At 37.0% G+C, this 12,284-nt stretch overlaps 2 protein-coding genes across 3 annotated transcripts in view; one reads left to right on the top strand and one right to left on the bottom strand.

Moving 5' to 3' along the window:
• LOC122088022 (pheophytinase, chloroplastic) lies at nucleotides 1–4,585 on the top strand. Its single transcript, XM_042657162.1, has 6 exons — nucleotides 1–187; nucleotides 610–1,392; nucleotides 2,607–2,833; nucleotides 3,208–3,399; nucleotides 3,491–3,647; nucleotides 4,086–4,585. The coding sequence occupies exons 2-6, from the start codon at nucleotides 625–627 to the stop codon at nucleotides 4,326–4,328; spliced, it is 1,587 nt and encodes a 528-aa protein (XP_042513096.1). The 5' UTR covers nucleotides 1–187; nucleotides 610–624; the 3' UTR covers nucleotides 4,329–4,585.
• A 3,656-nt stretch (nucleotides 4,586–8,241) lies between these two features.
• The window catches only part of LOC122088822, a 7,300-nt gene continuing 3,257 nt past the window's right edge, over nucleotides 8,242–12,284 (bottom strand). For both annotated transcript variants that reach the window (XM_042658149.1, XM_042658150.1), the window contains 4 exons: nucleotides 10,081–10,919; nucleotides 9,333–9,929; nucleotides 9,174–9,239; nucleotides 8,242–8,690 (listed from right to left, as the gene is read on the bottom strand). In XM_042658149.1, the coding sequence (XP_042514083.1) occupies nucleotides 8,583–8,690; nucleotides 9,174–9,239; nucleotides 9,333–9,929; nucleotides 10,081–10,919 (1,610 nt within the window). In that variant the 3' untranslated portion in view covers nucleotides 8,242–8,582. The remainder of the gene's footprint in view (nucleotides 8,691–9,173; nucleotides 9,240–9,332; nucleotides 9,930–10,080; nucleotides 10,920–12,284) is intronic.

The raw sequence follows: 12,284 nt of genomic DNA, 5'->3' as shown, positions 1-12,284 counted from the left end.
CTCTTTCGCCTTCTAAAACCAATAAGTCTTTGAATATGGAGAAGCGTTTAAGCAATCGAGATCGAATTCCCATCTTTCTGGACTCTCTCAGTAGACTCCCTGAGCTCCGCGGAATAAACCGCCAATCTCCTCACTCGAATCTGCTTTACACAGTCGTCGCATCTGCAACTACTGTCAGTCTAACTAGGTATGCAATCAATTTTTTTTTTTTTAAATTTTCCCCCCTTTTCCAGTTTTCTTATTGTTAAATTTCGATTCTTTTGATCTCACAAAGTCTAGAACCGTTAACTATCGATCTAATGGTAGTGTGATACAACTCTTTTTGTTAATTCGGTCGATTTGCTTAATTTCCTCCACCAAATCTATTCTCTTTGATTAAATAACTGTATTCTTTATGTTAATGATTTATGTAAATCTCGCTTTCGGCAGAAAATTTGTTCTATAGGAAGCAAAAAATTATTTGGAGTTCATTTAGGGTTTTTATTCATTGAGTTCAGAACTGCTCAGTCTTGATCTTCTTCTAGTGGGTTACTTCTCTGTTAGTTCATTTTCCATCATTCTCTTGTTTAAATTACTTCTTACTATTTTTACGCTTATTGTTTACGACAGATTCATTTTTAAGCGATGGAATTGCTCTCCTTCTACCATTATGCTCCATGTTGTCTTGTTGATAAATTGAGCTGGAAACTAGTTGAGAAAGGCTTGAATTCAAGCAGGTCCAAGCTCTTTCATGGTAGAAGAGCTCAAGCTGTGTGTCTTGGATCTAGTTCCAACTCAGATTCTTTGGGATTTTCTGATCTGGGAAATTTCAATTATTCCAAAATCCAGAGTTTTGATCAGCGGTATAGGTCTCGATCATTTAGCTCAGTTGAAGGTTTCTATGGTGCCATCAGTCCCAACACTGTGACTGAAAGCTATAATGATTATGTGGTTGGCGGGAAAGACGGTGTAAGAAATGTTTCAGAAAGGGATGAATCGGTTACAAAGGTTTTAATACCAGGTCTGCCTGATGAATCTAATGGTGACTCTGGTTCACCAATTAGTAGTGGTTATTGGGGATGGAAGCCGAAACTTACTGTACATTATGAAAAATCAGGGACGGATAATATTGGCTCTCCTCCTATACTCTTCCTTCCTGGTTTTGGTGTTGGATCTTTTCACTACGAGAAACAATTGAAGGATCTGGGCCGTGAATTCAGAGTTTGGGCAGTTGATTTCTTGGGGCAGGGAAAGTCATTGCCATCGGAAGATCCTGCTCCTCTGGGTAAGAAAGAAGGTTTATCAGAAGAGGACTTGTTATGGGGTTTTGGAAGAGAAACTGAACCATGGGCTAAAGAGCTAGTTTACTCAGTTGATCTGTGGCAGGACCAGGTTCGCTATTTCATAGAAGAGGTATTAACTGCATTTTCTGATTCTGCAGTACCATTGGCTATCATTGAGCTTTGCATAATTCAGATAACAAACAAGTACCCCCTTTTTTTTTTTGATAGGCGAGTACTTAAATTTTTTATAAATAAGACTTAACTTAAGTTATAGTAGCGCCTCTCAGATGGGATGATTGTATCTGTTTTATGCGTTGATAGAAAGTTGTGTTTCTGTTCCTGATTTAAATGTCTGTTTCCACTTCCATATGTTGGATCGGAGATCATTTTTATTGTTCTCTGCACTTTTTTTAAGAGGATTTGGATTCTAATTGATACTCAGCATACATACGTAAAAGTTAAAGCATTTTGGCAACATATCAAATCGGGTACATGTATATGTATATGTGCCCTGCTTTTGGGAAATAAAGAGTCTCTTCTATGTTGGCATTGTTTGCATTGGTGTTTATATTTTTTTTTTCTAAATGTATCTTTGCTCAGTCTGGTTTTGCAACACTGATGAAGAAGGTTGGATTCTTATTGCTCCTCTGTCATTGTAGGCTTCCCTGTTAATTACATCTATTCAAAATTGCAGGATACAGCATAAACAAGCAAATGCTTATGCATTTCATCAGAATCATCAGATCTAATAGTTATTATATTAACCTTGTCATAAATTTTTGGAAAATGAAGAGTCGCATCCTTGTTTCCACAGTCAGCTTCTGCAACCACACCAGTTTGAAGCATCTTTGCTTATGTTTATGGCTTATTCACCGTTGAAAAAGGTTTGGATTTTCTTACTGATTTCCTGTTATAGGCCCCCTCATGAAGCCTGGTTTTCCAAAGTAAATCCTAAACCTGTTTCACAGTGTATCAGTATTGTTTGGTCCATTAATAGAAGTGTTCTTTTTTTCTGGAAACTGCTTGTCTGGCTATTTATCCACTTATGCATCTCTATGCTTAGTGAAATGTGTTACATAGTGTTGCTGGTTCTGTTAACAGTAAAAGGATTGAAATTCTTGATGTTTATATTTTCCCCTTGACAACTCTATTGTGACAAAAAATTTGTATGGTTCCTAAGAAGCGCTTTGTACCACAGACCTGGCTTAGAACCTGTTCTTTATGGTTCTACTTCTACCAATAAAAATCCATAGAAAACTGATGTGCTTGGCTATATTATATTATATTATATATATATATATATATAATATTACTTTTCTAATTAAAATCTTGTTCCTGACACAGGTTATTGGCGAACCAGTTTATGTTGTTGGGAACTCGCTTGGAGGATTTGTTGCACTGTACTTTGCAGCATGCAACCCTCAACTGGTAAAGGGTGTTACATTGCTCAATGCCACTCCATTTTGGGGATTTCTGCCCAATCCTTCTAGATCCCCTAGATTATCCAGGATTTTCCCATGGGCAGGAACGTTTCCACTTCCTTCCAGTGTCGGAAAGCTCATAGAATTGATGTAAGTTTTTAATTCAAGCAATCAAGTACATATGATTTCTTGTGGTGTGATAATTGGGATTGGCATTGGCTTCTAATTTGACATGAAACTAGCATATATTTCACCTAGGGAAATACTAGGTCCATGAACACAGTGGCAATATAATGTTGATAGTGGAGTGTAAAGGTATAGAAAATCCTCCTTCCGTGGAAATAGTTTTCTTCTTATATTGCGCATAACCAAAGTGGAACTTCTAGGGCATGTATGTTCATTTCATGTTCCATTTCGATCATATTTTCCTTTAAAAGAAGAATCTTTTTTATGTGTTTCTTTTATCACTGTTCTCCTAGTAGCCAGGCTATGGATGACTGAGAACATCCTTTCTTTGATGCTAGATGGAATAGGATAAGTGATCCCAACAGCATAGCAGATGTTCTTGCACAGGTTTATGCTGATCATTCAACAAAGGTAGATAAAGTTTTTTCTTGTATACTTGAAACAACGCAGCACCCAGCAGCAGCCGCATCATTTGCGTCTATTATGTTTGCTCCTAGGGGACAACTTTCCTTCCAGGAAGCTTTGTCTAGGTAGGAACTTCAAGAACTCAAACTGCTATAGATACATTATTTATGTTCTTATTGTTTCCCCAGATTAAGAGATTTCCAATGAAACATTCAGGTGTAAAATGAATAGTACACCAATTTGTCTCATGTATGGGAAAGAAGATCCATGGGTGAAGCCCATTTGGGGGCTTCAGGTGAAACAGAAAGTGCCTGAAGCTCCATATTTTGAGATTAGCCCAGCTGGTCACTGTCCCCATGATGAAGTTCCTGAGGTACGTCTCCTTTCTTGATTGATTAGATAAGTGGTTTTAAATGCCAATTCTGTCATTACTGGTTTCTATCTAATGAATCATCAGCACCATAGCTGTCAAGATGTCTAGGTGACCCAAGGCGTTAGATGGTGCCTGGACTCAAGGTGACACCAAGAAGGCACCTGGACTAGGTGACACTTAGGTGACGCCTTGACAACTATGATCCACACTCAAAATTTTGTAAGGTCTTTGATGCCTAGCACATGTCTTATGTGGTTGGCAAAACAAATAGTAGGATCCCTATTCTGTCAGGAACTTGCCCATGTTGATTGGTCCTACTGAATTAGATGTATGCATTACTGATTTAGGTTCTTTTCAAAGCTATAAAATGGTACTTCACGCTTTATTTTTCACCTATATTTAAGCACTAACTGACATCTGTGTATCATTGCTAAGCAGGTTGTGAACTATTTACTACGTGGATGGATTAAAAACCTAGAATCCGAAGGGTCTGTTGGATTACCTCTCCTAGATGATCCTGCAACTATTCGGTTTGGTGTCTTGAAGGAATTAGAGTTTATCAGAGAAGGATCAAGAAAATCAGTGGTTGTACGTTTCTTCGGGTCCAGTTTCTCTGTATGGAATCAGATAAGCTCTTTTCTTAAGTCATGGATTGCGGATTTGGGAATTAATTCACGATAAGGGAGTCTACCTCTGTTTCTCAAAAGGCTGTTGTAAATCCGCAAACGTATCATGTACTTTGATTTATTATTGTTTTGTCTGTCCATGTATACCTATTTTTGTCTGTCCAAATGTAAAATTCTAGCAATATAGAATTCCCGATACCTCAGCGAATTGTACCAAAATCAAGGGAACATTGGAAGGCAATTCCTGTACAAATCTGTGATATGATTTCTGCTTCCTGACTTGGTGCTTAAAGTTTTCATACTTTGTATTAATTATGTGCAACAAACTTTCCTATCCTTGGCCGACCAGTTGGTGGGATGTAGCATATGGCTTCTTATCACCTTATTAGTGGCAGTCATTTTGCAATTGAAAAATGGAGAACTCTTCAGGGATTCTTTTAAGTGGATTTTAGTCCCATCATTTGAATGATAGGTGAAAAATGAGCACATCAATCATGTCTTCTTTTTGAACAAAGTCCTCTTCCCCCCTTGATGCTAAACTGTCCACAAATCTTCCATTCTCTTCTCGTTTTTTTCTCCCAAACAAATTGTTTCTTTGTTAGTCAGTCTAAAATAATATAATAAGTTTGAGAACGTACTAAAAACCTGCTAAGGTCTGCTTTGTGGTAAAGGAAAATTGAAATAAGTTGCAACATCTAATTGCTCCATTAATTATCAGATCTAAATTAATAAGATTGTTGAAGATGCAGAGTGCTTCACTGGTTCCAGGGAGTCAAAAGACATAGGAGTGAATCTGGTACTGGACTTTAACGAAGGATGTAGGCATTGAATATTGGGATTGGATCGGTCCCAACTGATACCGAGTTAACTTGCTGATACAGTCAAGTTTCACCGATTCTTCAAGGGATAATCTAGCGGGTGGGGGATTGGTGGTGTCGGCTGGATTGCTACCAATCCTGAGTTAACTCAGTTGAGAACTTGAGATGAGACCAAGCCCTCAATCCTTGCCTCTTAACAGTTAACACCCCTAAAGCGAAACATTAACTACGAACACTACGATAGCCTAGTGGTGATAGCTTCAGCTTATGGAGCCTGCACCCAGGGGAGGAGGTCGTCGGATTGAACCTTGCCGTACGCATTGTGTGAGTGTGTGTTTTCTTATTTATTCTGATTGCCCAGATTTAAATAAAATAAAAATTTTGTTGAGCATTTATTTAGTGTAGACCCATACCAACAATAATTTTGCTCCAGGTGAAAACTAAACTTGTTTCTGTATGCTTTCGGACTCAAAGACTGCTGATAGACTACTACTTGAAATTTGACTTGTTAATAATCAACTTCTGAATTCTAATCCAACTTGTAGAAAGAGAAGAAGGAAACTTTGCTTCCATCTAGAATTAGACTCCCAATATGACTCAAAATTGAAATTTTCGAAAAGTAAAATAATAATTAATCCAGATTAAATTAAGAATTGCTGTACAGTAATTTCTGGACTTAATATAGCATTTTTCAGGTTTTTGAAATATTAAAACTGTAATTACTAAAGTAATAAAAAGAATAAAGAAAATAGTAAATCAACAACATTACTTAAATTTCCTTTTTTTTTATACATTCCCTTTTTAAGAAAAATAATGGAAATATTCAGCCTCAAGATTTAACACCTTGGATTCTATAACCATGGTTTCCTAAAGCTTTGTAGCATAAGTGATGCTTTTTTCTTTTCCTTTTTGTGGGGTGGAGAGGGGGCTATGGAAGTGAGGACAAGCCCTCGTACAGCAATCGGGGCTTCCGCAGGACTAATGGGCAATAGTGGGCCTGCCAAGACTCGAATTCACAACCAGCCAACTCGAGCAATGATGGGTTGAGTGCATTTTCACTACTAGGCTACCAACCCCATTGGTGCTACAACTTTCCTATGTTATGCACATAGTTGAAATTTTCCACAAATTTTTCAGAATTTTGGTAGAACTCTATATTTAAGGATTGCAAATGAAAAACTGAGGGTTTTGAAAATGATCCTTATTTTGGTAAATGATCAGTAATATTACTAAATTTCAAAATATAAAATTATCACCCAGTGTCTTGTTTTGACTCTTCACTGATATATCTCAACAGAGCCTTCATAATCAATTTCAAGTCATACTAAAATGCAAATTACCTTAAGAATAAATTATGATCGTTGGGCATCTCCACTTAACCCAATTCAGATAAGCCTTTTTTCCGACTGAATGTGGTTAGCTCAACAGATCCTGTTTTGCCATTCCACCTGGGTTAAAGCCACTTGTGTTCATTTTTGGATATCTACTTTTCTATAAATATGAAACCATGAAGAAAGGTGCATGCAAGTCTTGTGAGAAAGAAGAAAATGATGCTCCAGAATGAGTTCAGTCCGGTACACAAAAACGATATTGCATCACATGGTATCTTACGTCAAACTAGTTGCTCTTACACCTCTTAGAAAAATGGTGTCTCTTAATGGAAAAATAGATACTTATTGGATAGTGCTTATTCTTTATTATTTCATATGAATATTTCTAAAAAAATTTGGGGAAATGCAGTTTTAACTGCTTGTTATTTAATTAATCGCATGCCTTTCTCCGTTCTCAACAATAAATCTCCTATGAGTATCATTTCTCCCCAGTATCTTTTATTTTCTTTGCCACCTCATGTGTTTGGTTGTACTTGTTTTGTCCATGTTCTACAACCAGGTGAAGTTTGGATAAATTATCTCCAATGGGTTGTAAAATGTGTTTTTCTGGGATGTTCACATACTCAAAAGGGTTATTTTTGTTGTAATCATGTTATAAGTGCCAATGTCACTTTTTTTAGAACACACCTTCTCTTGAGGACGTAACACATCACATCGGTGTGTGAACCTCGTTAAATCTCTTTGTTGTGCGGATCTGTGTTTGTTTATTTTCGTATTTGTTGATGTTTGCATAACAAAAGTGTTTACTTAAACTCATGGTGTCGAATATTTTGAAATTTTTTTTGCATATTGCTTTGTTAAACTCTGTTCGGGTGCTTTTTTCATTTGCTGCTAATTCTTACTGACCATTATATCAGATTGATGTTAAAAATGTCTTTCTCTATGGTGATTTGCTTGAGGAATGTGTATGGAGTAACCTCCAGCGTATGTTGCTCAAGGGGAGAGTGTTGGTGAAGTTTGCAGACTTCATAAAGCAATTTATAGTTTGAATCAATTTCCTTAAGCCTAGTTTGATAAATTCAATCTTCTTGTTACTCGGTATGGATTTAGTCAATGTTATTCAGATTATTCGTGTTTTCCCGCCATCATGGCTCCATAGTGGTAGTTTTGGTTATATATGCTGATGACATTATTATTACTGGCAATGATTTTTCTGGTATTGATGAAGCTAAATTTTATTTATGGAAGCTTTTTCAGATGGAAGATCTGGGTACCCTAAGATATTTTCTGGGGATTGAGGTTGTAAGGAGTAGTAAAGACATTAGTCTTTCTCAGAGGAAGTATTTTCTTGATCTTCTGTCTGAGACTGAGATGTTAGCATCTCAATCTATTGATATGCCTATGATCCACATAAGAAGTTTGGAGCTGATGATGTGAGGAGCTTATGGATGAGCATCAATTTTGAAGGCTGGGTGGTAAACCCGTTTAACTTACTGTTACAATGCCAGATATCTCTTTTGTGATAGGGGGTTTTTAGCTAGTTCATGGAGACGCCCAAGCGAGCTCATTGGTAGTCAGCTTGTTGAGTTTTGCATTATCTTAAAAATACTCCAGGAAAGGATCTTATATATAGACCTAATAGGAATATTGATCTTGTTGGGTATTCCAATGCTGACTGGGCAGGTGTTGACCTGATAGGAGGTCTACTATTGGCTATTATACTTTTTTGGTGAAAATCTCATTACTTTCCCATTATTTGTGTGCTCGTGAGCACTTATTTTCCTAAAACTATGAAACTCAAATTCCATGAAGATCATAATATGACTGCATTTTTTGCTATTTAAATTATTCATTATAATTTTCATATTTCTATTCACTGAATTACATCTTGCACCTGCAGTGTACAACTGCTGATGACCTGATTGCTTCTTTGCTTGATATTCTTCAAAATGACCACAAAAAACTAACATTTTGACCCTTTTATAAAGGGTAAAAAGAAGAGGGGGGGTGGGTGCGGAGAAGAGATACAAAGAGGGATTGTGAAATGCTATTTATGATATTCTAAGAACTCAAAATTTTCTATGATTTCTATACCTGTATCAATTCTGTACATGTTCACTTCAGTGTTGTGTTTTATTTTCTGTGAGGTTGTGTCTTGTGTCATGATGCTACTGCAGTCCAATAACTTGCCATGCACTTGCTCGTTGGAGTGCCAATGGTACGTGACCATATCCATTGTGTGTCATCTACTCGTTGCAATTCTGCCAACTGTAATCAGATAGAGGTGTTAGCATTATTTTGTGAAAATAAATTGATGAGTGATTTCAAATGTTTTCATTTGCATTATTTTTCACTGGGGGATTGTTCCAACATTTTCACATCTCTTTTTGGTGGATCAAATTATATTAGATTTTTTGTCAAAATCTTTGAAGCAATAAGCTGATGTCAGGATTCTTTGACTTCTCTGAAAAAAACTGTATGCAAACTTATTTTATGTTCCAACACTATTAAGGCTCTGTTCCTTTCCAGGTATAAACCACATAAAATGTAAATCCTTAGGTTTTCTCTGGAAACAAAGAGAGGCATCTATATATCATTTACTGTTGAACTTTCCATTTCTTTCCTGGATTTAGCTGTGAGCATATGGTGCATTCAACTTCCATGTTCTAGAACTGGACTTTCATAGAAATTATACTTCTGAGATGCTATAGGGAAATCAAAGAACTTAATAAACAGAGTTTGATAGCTTACTCTGCCATCTTGTAACTCAAAGATCACTGAATCCTCAGAAAATGGAATTGGTCGTATTGGTGCCACCTAAATAAGATAAAGACATAATTGATTAGTGATTTGACATATGTATGCACATTGCTACAAGCCTCACCTTTATATAAAGAAATTGTTACATACCTTAGCATCACAGCCACCTGCTTCATTCTTCTCAAAGCTAGCCACAGTATCTTCATCAACACAAATATCATCCCCTGTATCTTTTTCTCCTGTTAGTGTTTGATCTCCAACCACTTCATCTGTTTCAGGTGGAAAGCCATAATTTTTCCATTTCCATGTACTTTGGTCCATATACCTGAGGTAAACTTCACCATCTGAGCCAATTAAGAACAACTGATTGCCTTCAAAGCAGGGTCCTGGTGAACTGACCAAATTTACACTTCTAGATGGTGTTCCATGTTCCACCCAGTACCACCCATCAATTGGGTTCCAATGATATTCAACAAGCCCACCATCTTCTGAAACCATAAATAATGAGCCTGTTAATGATAGAGATGATGGTCTCATAGCAGTTCCAGGCAATCTTGATAGAACCAAATGTGGGGACTGATAATGTTCATGCCATAATTTTGTCAATTTGTTATACTGATAAAGCCGACCATTCCTTCCAATTACAAAAACTATGTTAGTCCGGAGCGTTTCTTGATCAACTATACATGCAATTTTGGTATTTAGGGGGTGTCGGCAGTCTTTCCACTTGAACTTTCGCAAGGCAACCTAAAACAGCAAGTAGAATTATTAGTATATGATAGATTGTTCTAGTGTTGAATTCAATGTCAGTTTTTCTCTCAGTATCAGTGCTATAACTTTATTCTTAACAATTACTGCTGCACTAGATATGCTCTTAGTTTAGAGTTTCTCAACTTACTGTAAATTCAAGCAATCTTCCATTTTTGCTCACAAAGAAAAGTGCATCTTCTGCTGTAACCTTCAAAGATTTACCAGGTATTTTATCCCATGGAGGACCTCCTATTACTTGCCTACCCTTTCTTATTGCAGTGCAGTTTTTCCATGTTAGCTCGTTGCTGCTTCTTTCTCTGATAAGTAAGTTCCCATCTATGTCAACCAAAAACAAACTTCCGTTATAGGTTCCTACAACACCTTTCATAGTTGTAGGATGCTCATGTTTCAGCCACAACCATACATTCTCAGTATACAGATGCTCAAAAGTCACCCCATTGTCTGTCACAAGGAAAAATGACCTGCCTGTGTGCATTACTCGCATACGGAAGTTTGTGTTGGTCCCTTCTACCAGGAAGTTGAATTGGTGAGGAAGCTTAGCTCCAATGCTTTCTGATGCACTAGGGAGCAGGTAACTTTGATGTGGTTGACCTGGTTTTCGTTTTCTTCTTGTTGATCTTGCAATGCCAGAGTTATTTGGTTCATCTTTTATTCCTGTGATGCAATTTGAGGGCCCCCTTTCTTCAGTGCAATACTCTGCATTCCATCCCTCTGTTTCTGGAGCTTCTAAAATTGACCATTCGTACTTAAATGATGCTTTTCTTCGCATGTTAACCTGTTGAGTAGGACCTGATCCTTCACCACCAATGCCAAATAAATGCAGCTCTGCTAGTCTACCATCATCCAGAGGGAATAATATCCTTCCAACTTGACACTGGAGACCTGGAATACCTCTTGCAACTTTTGTGTGGAGTGGATGCATGTGATTCACCCATTTCTCGGACATTTGGTTTCCCTGAGCACCACCTGTCTTCCATAGAAAATTTGCAATTAGGATATAGTTCACTTTGGTTTCATCTCAGAAATGTAGCTCAGATGTTTTACTGAGGAAATCAATCAGAAAATCAGACTTGGAAAATATTCAAAGCTACAATGATGTTCCATTTCACCACTATAGAAAACCTTGTTGAAACCAGAGACATCACTTCCATCATAACTGAGATACATGGTTCACAGCTTCTTGGCTACATGTGACTTCAGTAAGAACAGTGGTATGTGAAGTATGAGGTTATGACTCCATTTTCTAAATTTCTAGTGAGGGAATTTTATATTGTAAAGTAATGAAACTCTTATTAGGTGATAACAAGTGTTGTGTGACAACCAAAATTTTATTTCCCTTTGTCTTCTTTTAATTTGGTGTCTTGTATCTATTTATCTTCCATCCTCCAAGAACCTATTTGTAAAATCTGAAGTCAGTAATGTGATATACGCTCACACTTTATTAGTGCTTTACAAGTAACACAAATAACTAAAGCTATCATTCATTTAAGTACCAAATTTTCAAAAGACTGGGTAAGCTACAAGATAGTAAAAGATACTCTCAGGACTTTCTTTTTTATTTTATTTTTTACTAACAAGGAACCCCTTGGACCTGCCTGGTTTTACAGTTACAGGCAGCAGCCACATCTGACCCATGTAATAGATCAGTCGCGGGGAGACTTGAGCTGGAGGCGTCTGCTAACACACAACATGTTTGAACCAAAGGAGCTACACCCAGGGTGTAGGTACCCTCAGGACTAGCTACCTATTAAAGTAGTTGTTTATTAACTAAGAAAAATATGCCATTTTCTAGTTATGTGGGGTTTAGTTCAAATTTAAGAAAAACATGAGCAGAATAGAGGAGTGAAAATTAAGGAGATTAGGAATTCAGCAGCACTAATTTTCTATCTTCACGTCACTGCAGCATAGTATGAACTTTGTCTAACACAGTAGAAATCACAAAGCAAGTTATGTTAGGTAGAAAGGCAACAGACATCAAACACAAACAATTCCATCCTATGTACAGCTTATGGAATCACATTTGGCTTGTTGACTTGATTTTGCAACTGCAAATGCTTGTCCAAGATATTGGTTATGTGCCTACTTAAACAGTCATATTTTCCCAGCTATAGAATGGTACTTTTCAAAGCAACACCCAGTTACATTGGAGTAAAGTGCTTTAGGTCTCAAAATAAATAAACAACAACAATAGTAATAATAATAACAACAGCAACAACAATGATGATGATGATGATTCAGTTAACCTTGGCATGATTCTTTTTAAATAGAACAACTTCCAAAATTTTGGCTAAACAAGATAATTGTTCTTCTATCCCCAACCCACCCCCCCCC

Source organism: Macadamia integrifolia, chromosome 9, assembly GCF_013358625.1.
Source record: "Macadamia integrifolia cultivar HAES 741 chromosome 9, SCU_Mint_v3, whole genome shotgun sequence".
Taxonomy (NCBI): Eukaryota; Viridiplantae; Streptophyta; class Magnoliopsida; order Proteales; family Proteaceae; genus Macadamia; species Macadamia integrifolia.
This window is presented reverse-complemented; position numbering and strand designations above follow the sequence as displayed.

Bases quoted from the DNA above. Each gene is read 5' to 3' on its own strand.
- LOC122088022 (XM_042657162.1), top strand. From the start codon at position 625: ATGGAATTGCTCTCCTTCTACCATTATGCTCCATGTTGTCTTGTTGAT. The intron at 1,393-2,606 runs GTATTAACTGCA...TTCCTGACACAG, and splicing joins TTCGCTATTTCATAGAAGAG to GTTATTGGCGAACCAGTTTA. The intron at 3,400-3,490 runs GTAGGAACTTCA...TGAAACATTCAG, and splicing joins TTCCAGGAAGCTTTGTCTAG to GTGTAAAATGAATAGTACAC.